Below are 13603 nucleotides of genomic sequence, written 5' to 3' on the forward strand. Positions count from 1 at the left end.
ATAACTAAAATGTGGAAGAGACCCAAGTGTCCGTCGACAGATGAATGGATAAACAGAATGTGATATTACATACAACGGAACAGTATTCAGCCTTAAAAAAGGAGGAGAGTCTGCCACATGCTACAGTTAGATGAACCTTGAGGATATTATGCTAAGTGAAATGAGCCAGTCACGAGGAGATCTATACAGTACAGTGTAACTTACATGATGAACATACATGGAGTGGTCAAAGCCACAGAAACAGAAAGCAGATGGCGGTGGCCAGGGTCGGGAGGTTGACGGGGGGGCTCGTGTTTAATAGGTATAGAGCTTTAGTTTCAGAAGATGGGAAGAAGGATATGGGGGTGAATGGTGATGACGGTTACACAATAATGGGAAAGTATGTCATAATCCCTGAACAGTACACTTAAGATCGTTAAAATGGTAACGTTTTATGTTATGTGTACTTAACCACAAAAAAAAAAATGGAAAGAAAGGAATGGAAAGGAGCATCTGAGCTAAAGCAATATTAAGAAAAAAGTGATCCAAGTTCATGTTTCGTAGGTTTTAAACCAACACACACATTTGCCTTGATGTTCCCTGTGTCTGAGGAAGGGAAAGGATACTCTCTGATCTTGTCGAGGTCGGGTTTGCCCCACAGAAACGACCCCTTGGACTCGTCCACCACAGGCTTGAGGTAAGCATCCGCCACGGCCGGGTTAGGGAAGCCAGGCGTGAGTTGCAACTTGCGCAACTTTTTTTTCACTTTGGTGTCATATGGATTCGGCCTTATCTTCTTATTCTCCTGGGCTTCGTGCCACCACTCTCTACAAGGCAAAGGAAACCAGTCTTCATGAAGCAGCGAGACCTTGTAGCTGATGCACCACAGACAAAGAGCTAAACTTAAAGTTTAGCCACAACTCCTCTGTGTCTTTCCCAGTGGTAAAATGAAATAATGTATGCACATGCATGCACTCGGTCATGTCAGACTCTGCAATCCCATGATCTGAGCCTACCAGGCTCCTCTATCCATGGAATTTTCCAGGCAGGAATACTGGAGTGGGTCGCCATTTCCTTCTCCAGGGGATCTTCCCAACCCAGGGTTCGAACCTGCGTCTCTTGCATCTCCATCATTGGCAGGCGGATTCTTTACGAGCTGAGCCACCAGGAAAGCCCAAGTTGAAGTAATGTATCTGTATTATTTACTTCAAGTCAACTACAATAAGGAACTCAAAAATATTTAATAAAATGTAAAAATACCATGAAGACTGTCAAATTTTAAAAATGCAGAATACAACTCTACATCAAATATGATCCCAGTACTGGGAAAAATACATATATGTGGAGAAAGAGAGAAGAAGTTCATAGGAGTATTTACAATAATAAAACACTAACAGCTATTCCTTTATCCTGTGCTAGGCAATGTCCTAAGTGAGGATACAGCTATCAATTTTCTTTATGTTTTATTCCTTATTCAATTTTTCCATTGTGAGTACAAATCATTGTGGTGGGTTAGAGCCCATGTTGGCCCCTCCGCCCAACAAGAAGCAGGGTTCCATGTTCCTCCCCTTGAGCCGGGCGAGCTCTGTGGCCAAGGAAGTGACTCTGCCGGGCCTTCAGAGACTGCAGTCTCCACTTTCTGTCTCTTTTGTCTCTAGACTGTTTGCCTTGAAAGCTGCCGACATGCTGTGAGGGGGTCCAATGGAGAGGGTCCAGGGCCCCGGTCCACACTGCTGGCTGAGCTCTGCGGACAGCTCCACTCACCAGCTAGGAGTGAGCCATCTCAAGGGGCCCAGCTCGGTGCCCCTGACACCTGAGCCAAGACATCCCCATGCAGCCTGATCAAACTGCAGATTCATGAGCAAAATCGGTGACTATTGCTGCATGAAGTCACTGAGACTTAAGGTAGCTTGTAATGCAGCCAACAGCCAGAAAATTTTATATAGTTAGGATAAATAAATAGCACGAAAATTAAAAAAAACATAAATATAACCCTTTCCAATATATTCATTCAATGGAACCTAAAAGCTCATCATCACTGCTTCAATACTGAGTCCTAGGAACTGACAGACTTGGTCTCCATCAGTGTGGCCCCTCACCAAGGCAGCAGCGCCCTCTAGTGCTAAGAAAGACCAACTGCAGGCTTTGTGCAGGATCAAAATGTGAAAAGGGAAAAAAAAAAAACAAAAGATCTATCTTCATCAGTTGTATAATACTGTCCAAGAGGGCAACGGGAGAATACCGCTATGTCTCTCCTACTGGCTGTGAATTTTCATCTTCGACACAGTAATCATGACTGCCACTAAGAAGAGCAGCACAGCAAACCCATCAAACCAAAAGGATCACCCCTCCTTAGAGCAAGCGGCCCAGGCACTTAACACAAACATGAAAGACGGCCATGATGACCTGCCCACCAGCTGAGCTCCAGGGGAACAACAGCGAGTGGCAGCGACTGTGATATAAAACTGAAGAGTTCGTGCCCTGACCAACCCAGTGGAGTGGAATTGCTCTTCTGTGTTTTGGGACTATTTGGGAATCTGGACTCGGCACTTTCTGGTCTCGTTTCCCTTCCTCCAAAATTTTCTGTGAATTCTCCCCCAATTTCAATGCTGGTAGCCAACTCCAAATGAAAGAAGAACATACTGTGTAGGTCAAACCATACACAGCTGGGCTGAATTCAGCCCGTGACTAGGAGTAGCTCTGCTCTAGTGGGGAGTAATTGATCAGGGTAGAAGGGAAAGCAGAGAAAAAAGCAAGGAGACACTCTGTCTTCCTGTGCTTCACCCTTTCCATGCCCTTTTCTATCTGCCATTGACGAGTTAAGACATACATTCCCACTCCCCGGTCTGGCCGATCTCCCTCGGCACGCTCAGACACAGAAGCACCAGTACACGCATGCTTCCCTTGGCCCCAGCGTGCGGCAGCTCCTAAGCGCACAGCCTGTGACTTGGCCATCTTTCTATTCCAGCCCAGCACACTGTCTGGCACATAATGGCTACTCAATAAATACATGAAGGAATGAAATGGTAACTTCTACGCTCCCAGGAAATCCTACAGGACTGGCTACGTATCCTTTAGCTCAGATAAAAAACAGAATCTAAACAGAATCTTCTCTGATTTCCTCAAACTCTAGAAAAGGGAAAACAAACTTTAGAACCCCAACTGTTACCTCCTCCTTCTTTCCCAATGAAGAATGAACTATGACAGTTCATGATGTAATATTCCTGTTTAATTTGGGTGTTTATAAATAAACACCAGAACTAAAGAAATTAAAAAAGGACTTACGAGAATTTTCGGAGTGGTTCCAGGCCGTGTCCAGGGAATTCGTTGAGAATTTCCATGGCGGTAACACAACCCACAGTTGGTATTCCTTCTGTATAATCACTTCCAAGCAAATAGGCCAAATTTATTAATTTGTTCCGGTCCAATCCTGTAAGAGTAAAAATTATTATTACATATTTTTACATCTTTTGTTTTATAAACATTTATTACATAAGATTTATAACTGTTTTCTTATAATGATAATATACGTGTGTGTATATCTTGTCCAGTGTCCAAAGATATGTTTCATTATTTGAAATAGGATTTTTTTTTTGTAAATGACATTGCATTAGGATTTTTAAAATTTCATTCATCCTCACAATTTTCAATGCCGCATAACCTGTGACCCCCAAATGCAGCTCTCTCCCCGAGACCTCTCCTCTAAACCATAGCCACACATAATCAAGTGTCCATCAGGACGTCACATGGGCATCTCAGAAACAACACAGTCAGGCCCAGATCTTCACTGTCCCCCAACCTGCTCCTTACCGTTCCACCTCCTCATTCAAGGCAAGACAACTCTATATGCATGAATTCTGAGGAGACAAAATACAGCCCAAAACCACCTCCAAGCTTCTTTAGAACACGCCAAGCAGGCTTCTTTCTGCCTCAGGGCCTTTGCACATGCCAGCCCCTCTGTCTGACATGCTCACCCCAAGGTACCTATAGCTCCTGCTTCCTCTCTCCTTTAGCTCCAGCCACAAAGGTACGATTAGTAAAGCCTTGTTTGACCACAAAGGACACACACTTTCTGTGACTGCAGAACACTCTTGCCTCTCTTTGGTGGTTTTATTTTTCTATTTGGCTCACACTGCTGTCAAATTATGATTTATGTGCTTTTTTAATCATCTGTGTCTCCTGCTGGACTGTTTTATTCTCTGCTGTTTCCCCACTTCCCAATGCCGAGAACAAAAACTGGCATACAGGAATCACTCAGTGTGTATGTGCTGAAGGAATGGGAGGATGAGGGATCACTGCCAGAAATAATACAGGACCCTGAGGCTCATGATTCCGGAGGGAGTGACTTGCACCTGCCTCCCCTCTCTGCCACCTCCGGTTTACTCTGGAGAGTGCAGGTAACTAATCGAGTGTAACCAGGTCTGATGACTGAAACTGCAGAAAACATCTAAACATGACAAGGGCTTTAATTTCTTTATTCTGAATTTACAATCCTATTCTGGACTTCCCTGGTAGTATGGTGGATAAGAACCTGTCTGCCAATGCAGGGGACAATGGGTTTGATCCCTGGTCTGGGAAGATCTCACATGCTGCACAGCAACTAAGCCCAGAAGCCACAACTACTGAAGCCCGTGCACCTAGAGCCTGTGCTCTGCAGTAAGAGAAGCGACCGCAATGAGAAGCCCATGCACCACAGGGAACAGTAGCCCCCAGTCACCTTAACTAGAGAAAGCCTGCACTTAGCTTTCCGCAAAGACCCTGTGCAACTAAAATAAAGCAATAAAATCCTATTCTACAGAAGCAAAGACCATCATACGAAAACATGTATGTGAAAGGGTTAGCCACTCACTCGTGTCCAACTCTTTGCAACTCCATGGACTGTAGCCCTCCGGGTTCCTCTGTTCATGGCATACTCCAGGCAAGAACACTGGAGTGGGTTGCCATTTCCCTCTCCAGGGGATCTTTCCAACCCTGGGATCGAATCTGGTCTCCCCTACCATTTCTATCAATACACCAACTAGTCCCTTGGAAAGAAAGAATTCATAATATAAATTCCTAAGGTAAATTTCAAAAACGAATCGTACTCTAAAGTCTTACCTAATTGGTTGTGAAAGTCCACATACTGGTAATATTCTACAAACTTGTTTTTATTGAAGAAGTTTTTGTAGACGTGCCGCGCCCCGAACAGCCAAATATCACTGTCGTCGGTGATGGTTCCGGAAGTCTGGTCAGTCAGATCCAGGATAGCGCACTGAGCCTCTGCTTCCATGGGAGCCTCGATATACGGGATGCCGAAGAGGCGGAGCAGCTCCTGAAGAGTGAGACATTCCGTGAGCCCTGCTGAAGAGCGGGACCTGGCCTCCCCCCCGGATATGGAGGCCGTCCCACAGAAGTGGGAGCCAGGCCCTAAAAGTGGAGGCCGTGCCCCGGAAGTGGAGGCCGTCCCCCGGAAGTGGGAGCTGTCCCCTGGAGGTGAGGGCCGTGTCCCAGAGGTGGGGGCCGTCACCTGGAAGTGGGAGCCATGCCCTCAAAGTGGAGGCCGTGCCTAAATGTGTCATTCCGTGCACGTTCCCTCGGGAGGTCTGATTCAGTAGAGGCATGGCAGGTATTGTTCAAGGAGGCCCCGGCTGTTCACCCACCTGGCTTTCCAAGAACATCTGCCCTGTCACAGTGGCGGCCACCCGCTCTTGCTGCTGTTTTTGAGCTTTCAGTATATTCTGCTGGGTTAAGAGGTTGCTCTCCAGAGCTTCCAGCTCATCCTGTAAAATAATTTCATTTGTAGACAATTACACTAATAACCCAGTTAAGTTCACTGGTTCTAAAAAAGTCTGCATTTAGTCTGACTAAAGTTACCAATAAGCTGTTTCTCCTTACGAAGCTTTCCACTTGGGTTTCTGAGCAAGTCTGTAAAACCTTTAGAGTTCCCCCACTACCTCACACGGGGAACGGGCACTATCCCAGCCGGCAACCTAGCGAGAAAGGAGCCGTCAGGAGGAGCAAGAAGATAGATATGAGCAGCTAGTGAGGATTCAACCCGCAATTCATGGGAAACTCGAACGCTACCTAACTTGGCTTCCTTAGCAATGAGTGAAAGCGCGACGTCACGTTATTACCAGATCAATGTCTTGCCACTCATGGAGCGAATCCTCTGCATCTTTCTCAGTCTCTCCGTGTTTCTCAGTAGCCACGGCCTCACTCTCAGAAATCTCTCTTGGGAGGCCCTCGGAGTCACCAGTGGCTTCTTCCTTCTCAGTTCCTGTCGGTTCCTCCTCACCTTGTCCAGAGGGAGGTCTGGAAGCTTCCTGTAACTCGGCTTGAAGTTCATCACTGCTCTTTATACTCTGCACTTCAATGAAACTTCCTGTATCAAAATACTGTGGTCATTTTGTCTACAAGTGAAATATTAAAGTTATCCTGAAATCAAGAGCTTTACAAAAGAATCCTGCAAAGTGTTTTACCCTAAAAAGGAAAGACCTAAAAGTAACAGAAAACATATAACATAACCATAGTATAATTATTATTAAATAGATTTAGTAATAAGTGTCTATAACTTCAAAATAAGCCTCTTCAACTAGATATACTGGCACTTTCTTTGAAATTAGGAACTGAGATTTCAATACTTACACATCTGCTTTATACAAAAATGCTCTCTAAGTTAACTAATATTGCTTTAAAATTAAAAAAGAACTATCAGGGTATGTACACAATTATGGAGGTTGTTGAAAACGTTTTTATGCTGTTTCACTATGAACACAGCAAAGAAAAAAGCTGTGACTTAGAAAAAGAGCCCTGGAGAAAGACGGGAGAAACAGCTCTTCGTCTTCCATGTCCCTTCCCTCTCTCAATATTTCTTCTTCTCTTTAAAAGTATTTATGGATTAATTCCTTTCCTCCACTTTAGGTGGAGGAGGCTGGGTCTGAGGACGTATTCAAGACAGAGGGCCTGGGGCTCTCAGGGCTGGGGGCTGGGGCCAAGAAGACAGCCGTCCTCCAAGGAGGCGGCCAGGGAGACCAGGAGGTGGTTATAGACAATGAGCCAATACGTAAATACACTGAAGACAGTGGAAGGTCCTTAACTGTCAGCCAGGGAAATTACAAAGAGGTCAGAGCACGGAGTAAGAGCTGTGACGCTGGAGAGGAAGTACAGACATGAGTGTGAGTTCAAAGGCATTTGCACGGCCCCATGAACAGGTGCTGAGGTTGGGATTCCAGCCCCATCTGATGGCCCCAGAGCTGGAGCTTCCTGGTCTACGCTGCACCAGTCTCCACCCTCTGGTCACTTCTGCAGGGGAGCAGAACCAAGAAGGCAGAGTGTCTCCCACTCAACCTCAGCTGGAACAGTGTGGTCACTCAAGTTTTTGGTCATTCTGCATGTCTGCAGATGACTACAAAGACACCACTGTGAGGACAGATTCTGAGCTAAGAAATAAATTTTAGTGAGTAGGCAATTTCGCAAATATGAAATCTGTGAAAAATAAGGTTTGAATGTACATAAATGTGTATAGATATATAATATACATGTGTACGTACTAAAAAGCAGAGACATTACTTTGTCAACAAAGGTCCGTCTAGTCAAGGCTATGGTTTTTCCAGTAGTCATGTATGGATGTGAGAGTTGGACTATAAAGAAAGCTGAGTGCCGAAGAATTAATGCTTTTGAACTATGGTGTTGGAGAAGACTCTTGAGAGTCCCTTGGACTGCAAGAAGATCGAACCAGTCCATCCTAAAGGAGATCAGTCCTGGGTGTTCATTGGAAGGACTGATGTTGAAGCTGAAACTCCAGTACTTGGCCACCTGATGCGAAGAGCTGACTCATTTGAAAAGACCCTGATGCTGGGAAAGATTGAGGGCAGGAGGAGAAGGGGACGACAGAGGATGAGATGGTTGGATGGCATCACCGACTCAATGGACATGGGTTTGGGTGGACTCCAGGAGTTGGTGATGGACAGGGAGGCCTGGCGGAGAAGGCAATGGCACCCCACTCCAGTACTCTTGCCTGGAAAATCCCATGGATGGGGGAGCCTGGTGGGCTACAGTCCATGGGGTCACTAGGAGTCGGACACGACTGAGTGACTTCACTTTCACTTTTCAGTTTCATGCATTGGAGAAGGAAATGGCGACCCTCTCCATTGTTCTTGCCTGGAGAATCCCAGGGACGGGGGAGCCTGGTGGGCTGCCATCTATGGGGTCGCACGGAGTCGGACACGACTGAAGCGACTTAGCAGCAGTAGCAGCAGCAGGGAGGCCTGGCATGCTGCAGTTCATGGGGTCGCAAAGAGTCGGACATGACTGAGCAACTTAACTGAACTGAACATATATATATATAGAGAGAGAGAGAGAGAGATACGAAAAAACCAATGTGGTAAAATGCCAGTAATGAGGTTGTAGGTGAGGGAAATAGAGATTTTGAAATTTTTCCAACATTTTAAACTTTCTAATTATTTCAAAACAAAAAACTAAAAAATTAAAGGGAAACTCACCTTTACCTTCTCCAACTAGGGCACTTCCTCCCTAATTTAAATACGACAAAAAGAGTAGCCACCAGGAAAGGTCAAGATTGCATTATGAGCTATGTGTCCCTGGCAAAGCCACTTGACCTTTCTGGGTCTCTAGTTCATCAGCCGGACAATGTGGACCTGGACCATGCTCAGGTGTGAAAGCCTGCGTTTCTTTATCTCGTAGGAAAGCGCAAGCACCTACCGTCGGATTCACTGTCTTCGGAGTCTACTTCTGTTGGTTCTGTGGACTCTGGCACCAAAATCAAACCCTGGCCTGCAGATCCAACGGGCTCATGTTCTTGGATGGTTTTCAAGAAATTCTCATGCTCTGGGGCACTAACAGGTGCCTCATTTCCTAAGTCACTTACTGTGTCTATAGCGACACTCAGGGTGTTACTCGATTCTTGCAAACTGGCGGTGCCAGCGACATCAGGGGGAGGATTTTTTTCAGATTCTGTTTCGTCATCACTTGAGAGAACGGAGGTGGCATGTTTATTCTCAGGCGGAAGAGTCTGCTGTGGCTCAGACACTGTGGTGTACGTCTCAGTCCTTGAACCAGAACTTGGACTTGTCGGAGGTGTTGGTATCTGCTCTGGTCCCCCCCAGAGCCCAGGCACAGCCCCGTGTGGCACCACGGTGCTTTCTAAAGGAACCAGATCTTTTCCATCCTGAGCTGTAGACTCAGCACTGGTCTGAAAGGGTTCCTTCAACGCGTGCATAGATGGCATCTGTTTTTTTGGAAAGCTAGACTCACTGCCTTGACAAAAGACAGTCTGCAGTAAAGGAGCTGAGTCTGTCTGCTCTTTTTCATCACTCTTTTTCATCACATGCTCCTCTGTGAGGGTCACACTGGTGGCACGAGGCACTCCCGTCAACAGCTCTCTGTCTCCATCTCTCACTTTAGGTTCTTCCACAGCTTCCTCATCAGAACTGCTCACCAGCGGTCTTGGTTTTCTCCTGCCCGCCCCCTCTGTCTGCACACTGGCATGCACTTTCAGATCTTCATCGTCATCATCAAGAGCTCTCTGAATGGCCAAGAGGGTCAGCGGGGACACAGAACCCTCAGGGGTGGGAGCAGGTGGGCCCTTCACATCACACGGCCTGCAATGCTTGCCCTCCAGCTCGTCTTCTGAGCTACTGCCCAGCAGGGCAGTCTGCATGGCCAGCAAGGTTCTCGGGGAGGGAGGGGAGGCATCAGGCTCTTTCTTTGGCTTCAGTTTTTCACACGGAGGTGACTTCGTGTCTAAAGCCCCACTATGCTTTTCGCTGCAAGAAGGAAGGGACTCTGAATCCACTTCTGTGACTTTCTTAGCTTGAACACCTTGAGAGAAATTAAAACAGTGTCACTGGGTAGTTCTACAGGGTGACAGCATGCTTCTAGTTAGACGAGTAAGAATATGCGTGTTCTCATGATGAAGTTAGAAATTCTCATTTAACCAGCAACTAGGAATTAATTAATTTTAAAGTGGGTTGGTACAGTACTAGTTAATACATTAATGGTTGTATAGATCATCACATTAATAATAGTTATAGTTAATAAATTAAGTAGGGCTTCATTCATGTTATCTGCAGGTGGGAGTTTATAGAATTCAGAGACGTGACATACTTTTGGGTTTTAACCATCAAGTAAGTGATGGTATGTGGTACCTTTTATCAAGATGTAGTGGGAAGTGTCCTCGGAGACCACTCTCCTGGACTCCACCTCCTTCAGAAAGCCTCCTTCATCTTCATACTGCCTTTGGATTTGCCCTGAATGTTGTTGATTCATTTCCTTCTCGACGTTTTCTATGTGTTGGTTTAGATAGTTTTTTTTAAGCAAGCCTTTTAGCTGGTACTGTGAGAAGTCATTGGACTCCTAAAACAAAATAAATAAACAGAATGATTTCATACATTAAATACAGATAGTATTCCCATATTTCCACCCTTTTCCCCAAAGGAGATAACTGATTTTTTCCATTGGTGCTATTTTTACACTAGAAAAGTAAAATGTGAACAGTAGGGGAAAGCCATAATTGCCTTGTTAAAGAGTAATCTTTCAAACAAAAAGAACTGGGCAAAAGAAAAGAAATCATGAATCCTGTTTATGATTCAGTTATTTACTCAAAAAACATTTATTGAACGTGGGATGCACACCAGGGAGTCTGAAATGTTGACTGTGGCTTAACAGACAGTTTTTTAAAATGCAAGTGAAGTGCTGGTCCCTGGTCCACAAAAGACACACAATAAATCATTGTAGTCAGTTATTAATAATACTTAACATTTACAGCACATCTCCTGAGTAAGGCATTCTTCTAAGTGTTTTTACATACATTATCCCATTTTATCCTCAGTCAGCAAGGAGACAGAGTCATTACCTCCATCCTACAAATGAGCAACCTGAGACTTAAACAGTTTAAGTAACCTCTCTAGAACCGTGTGGTTAGTTACATGGCAGATCTGGGTCAAAGCCAGGTTGCTAAGCCTTATACTAAATTATTACCAAGATTATTATGATCACTCATATCTCACCAACATTACTATTACTAATATTGCATTTGCCTAATGTACAGACAGTGCAAAGGTCCAACCTATATGACTCAGAACTTCCCTCAGCTACCAGGATGACAGATCCAATGGGCTGTGCATCATTCTACCCTGGCCAACCCAGCCCAGAGGCTCCGTGTTGGCAGAAAGAGAAGAAATGGAGCAAGGCATTGGGACTGACTCTTTTTCTCCCATCTGTTCCACTGTTGTTTACATAATCAAAATTCTATTTCCTCAAAGACAAGCCAGAGGTCCTTTCACACTCAAGAAATAGAACGCTTGACTAAGGGCTTCAGAAGGCTTCCCTGGTGGCTCAGGAGTCAAGAATCCACCTGCCAATGCAGGAGAGACTGGTTTAATCCCTGGTCCAGGAAGATCCCACAGCCTGTGGAACAACTAAGCCGGTGTGCCACAACTACTGAGCCCGTGCTCTAGCGCCCAGGAGCCACAACTACTGAGCCTGCTCGCCCTAGAGCCCATGCTCCCCACAAGAGAAGCCACCGCATTGAGAAGCCCATGCACCGCAACGAGGAGTAGTTCTCCACGCCCCACAGCTAGAGAAGCGCCCGTGCAAAGCAACAAGACCCGGTGCAGCCAAAAATAAATACATAAAAATTATTTTTTAAAATGCTTGGTTGATAAACTGAGCACGGATTCGTCCCTCCCCAGAGGTGAAAATAAATTTACTTCTGTCCTTTGTACATCATTTCTGTACACCTTGGCATTTTCCTACATTCATGTGCTTCATGGAAAAGCAGAAAGGAATGATGGGAAAAGAAACACCTCCTGCCTTTTTCATATTTTTCTTATCGATCTAAGAAACATTTGAAAGTCTGTAGAAAAAAAATAAAGCCCCACATCCATTCATTAGCAATATTACAAAATTTATAGGTAAAGTTAACGGAGAACGATGTTAGAAAGAACAGGTTGTAGCAGAAGGAAGGAAAACAACACTCATTCACCAGCTAAACACAGTGAGGATGGTGCAGTGAGACCAGGGAACACACTCAACAGAACCCGATTCCACGCACTGCCCCACTTCCCATTTCTGCAGCTGCGAAGCCACCATCAGAGGCTCCAAGCTGAGGAATTTACCACTGAATTCCCTGTTACCACCATCCAGAAAGAGGAAGAGGGAAGACGGGAGTGGTTCAATTCCTGGTCCAGGAAGAGGGAAGAGGAAAGAGGAAGAGGGAAGACTACACTTCTAGCCTTCAGAGGAACAGATACCTGGAATTTCAAGTTAGAACAAACTTCTCCACTGTGATTAGGTTCTATATTACTGTGAATATTCTACAAGGTATATGATGGATTAAAATAACTTTCATGAACTAACTTAAGGACTGAACTACTGAGCACCTACTACGTGAAAAATACTGAGCTAAGCACTGAAAATACAGAAGTGCACAAGGTAGGCACATCTGGGAGCTAAGAATCTAAAGAGATACCAAAGGGAGCTGTGAGAACACCGAGCAGGAGACAAGACTTGGTCTTGGTGGAAAGTCAAGAGGTCTTGTGTGAGCAAATGTCTGTAAGTTCCAACTTACACAAAATGATGTTTCACAGGATCTCAGAGATATGCAAAGACTGTTTACTGAAAACAGCAGATCGTGTAAGTAATGTTTATCAATATTCTCTTATTTTAACAGAAAATTTTGCTGACACTCTTAACTTTACACATTAACATGCTATTGTATATTTCACCTCTGGCATCGCTTCAAATAATGTTCTTCTCCGCTTAGTAAATTCCTTCATATCAGTCAAGATTTCATGCTTTACTTCAAGGGGCAGGCTGTTGAAATCTTCAGACTCAATGTCAACTGCATGAGGATTGTGAAAGAACTCTTCCTGTAAAGAGTGAAACGTAACATCATGACATTTACATTTTATACACTTAACTCTACACACCATGCCAGACTTTGTGTGTGTGCTTGTATACAGAGTTCTACATAATCTACAGTAGGCTAAACGCAGTTATGCATAATCTGCAACAGGCATTAAAGTGAACAGACAGGTGAGGGAATACATCCATTTACTCATTCAACAGTACATGAACCGAGAACTTCCAGATGTTCAAGCTGGATTTAGAAAAGGCAGAGGAATCAGAGATCAAATTGCCAACATCTGTTGGATTATAGAAAAAGCAAGAGAATTCCAGAAACGTACCTACTTTTGCTTCATTGATGCTAAAGCCTTTGACTGTGTGGATAACAAGGAACTGTGGAAAATTCTTAAAGAGATGGGAGTATCAGACCACCATACCTGCCTCCTGAGAAACCTGTATACAGGTCAAGAAGCATCAGTTAGAACCCTATGTGGAACAACACACTGGTTCAAAATTGGGAAAGGAATATGTCAAGGCTGTATATTGTCACCCTGATTATTTAACTTATATGCAGAGTACATCATGAGAAACACTGGGTTGGATGCAGCACAAGCTGGAATCAAGATTGCCGGGACAAATATCAGTAACCTCAGATATGCAGATGATACTACCCTTAAGGCAAAAAGTGAAGAGGAAGTAAAGAGCCTCTTGATGAAGCTGAAAGAGTGAAAAACCTGGCTTAAAACTCAACATTCAAAAAACTAAGATCATGGCATCT

The 13603-nt window shown here is 44.6% G+C and overlaps 1 protein-coding gene across 2 annotated transcripts in view; it reads right to left on the minus strand.

Annotated features, from left to right (window-relative positions):
- Positions 1-13603, minus strand: part of LOC102389249 (basic immunoglobulin-like variable motif-containing protein) — a 62625-nt gene that overhangs the window by 3208 nt on the left and 45814 nt on the right. For both annotated transcript variants that reach the window (XM_025262601.3, XM_006042233.4), the window contains 8 exons: positions 12705-12848; positions 10125-10332; positions 8680-9798; positions 6093-6340; positions 5619-5738; positions 5077-5290; positions 3265-3409; positions 606-806 (listed from right to left, as the gene is read on the minus strand). In XM_025262601.3, coding sequence (XP_025118386.3) covers positions 606-806; positions 3265-3409; positions 5077-5290; positions 5619-5738; positions 6093-6340; positions 8680-9798; positions 10125-10332; positions 12705-12848 — 2399 coding nt within the window. The remainder of the gene's footprint in view (positions 1-605; positions 807-3264; positions 3410-5076; positions 5291-5618; positions 5739-6092; positions 6341-8679; positions 9799-10124; positions 10333-12704; positions 12849-13603) is intronic.

This window comes from Bubalus bubalis, chromosome 13, assembly GCF_019923935.1.
Source record: "Bubalus bubalis isolate 160015118507 breed Murrah chromosome 13, NDDB_SH_1, whole genome shotgun sequence".
NCBI classification, from domain to species: Eukaryota; Metazoa; Chordata; class Mammalia; order Artiodactyla; family Bovidae; genus Bubalus; species Bubalus bubalis.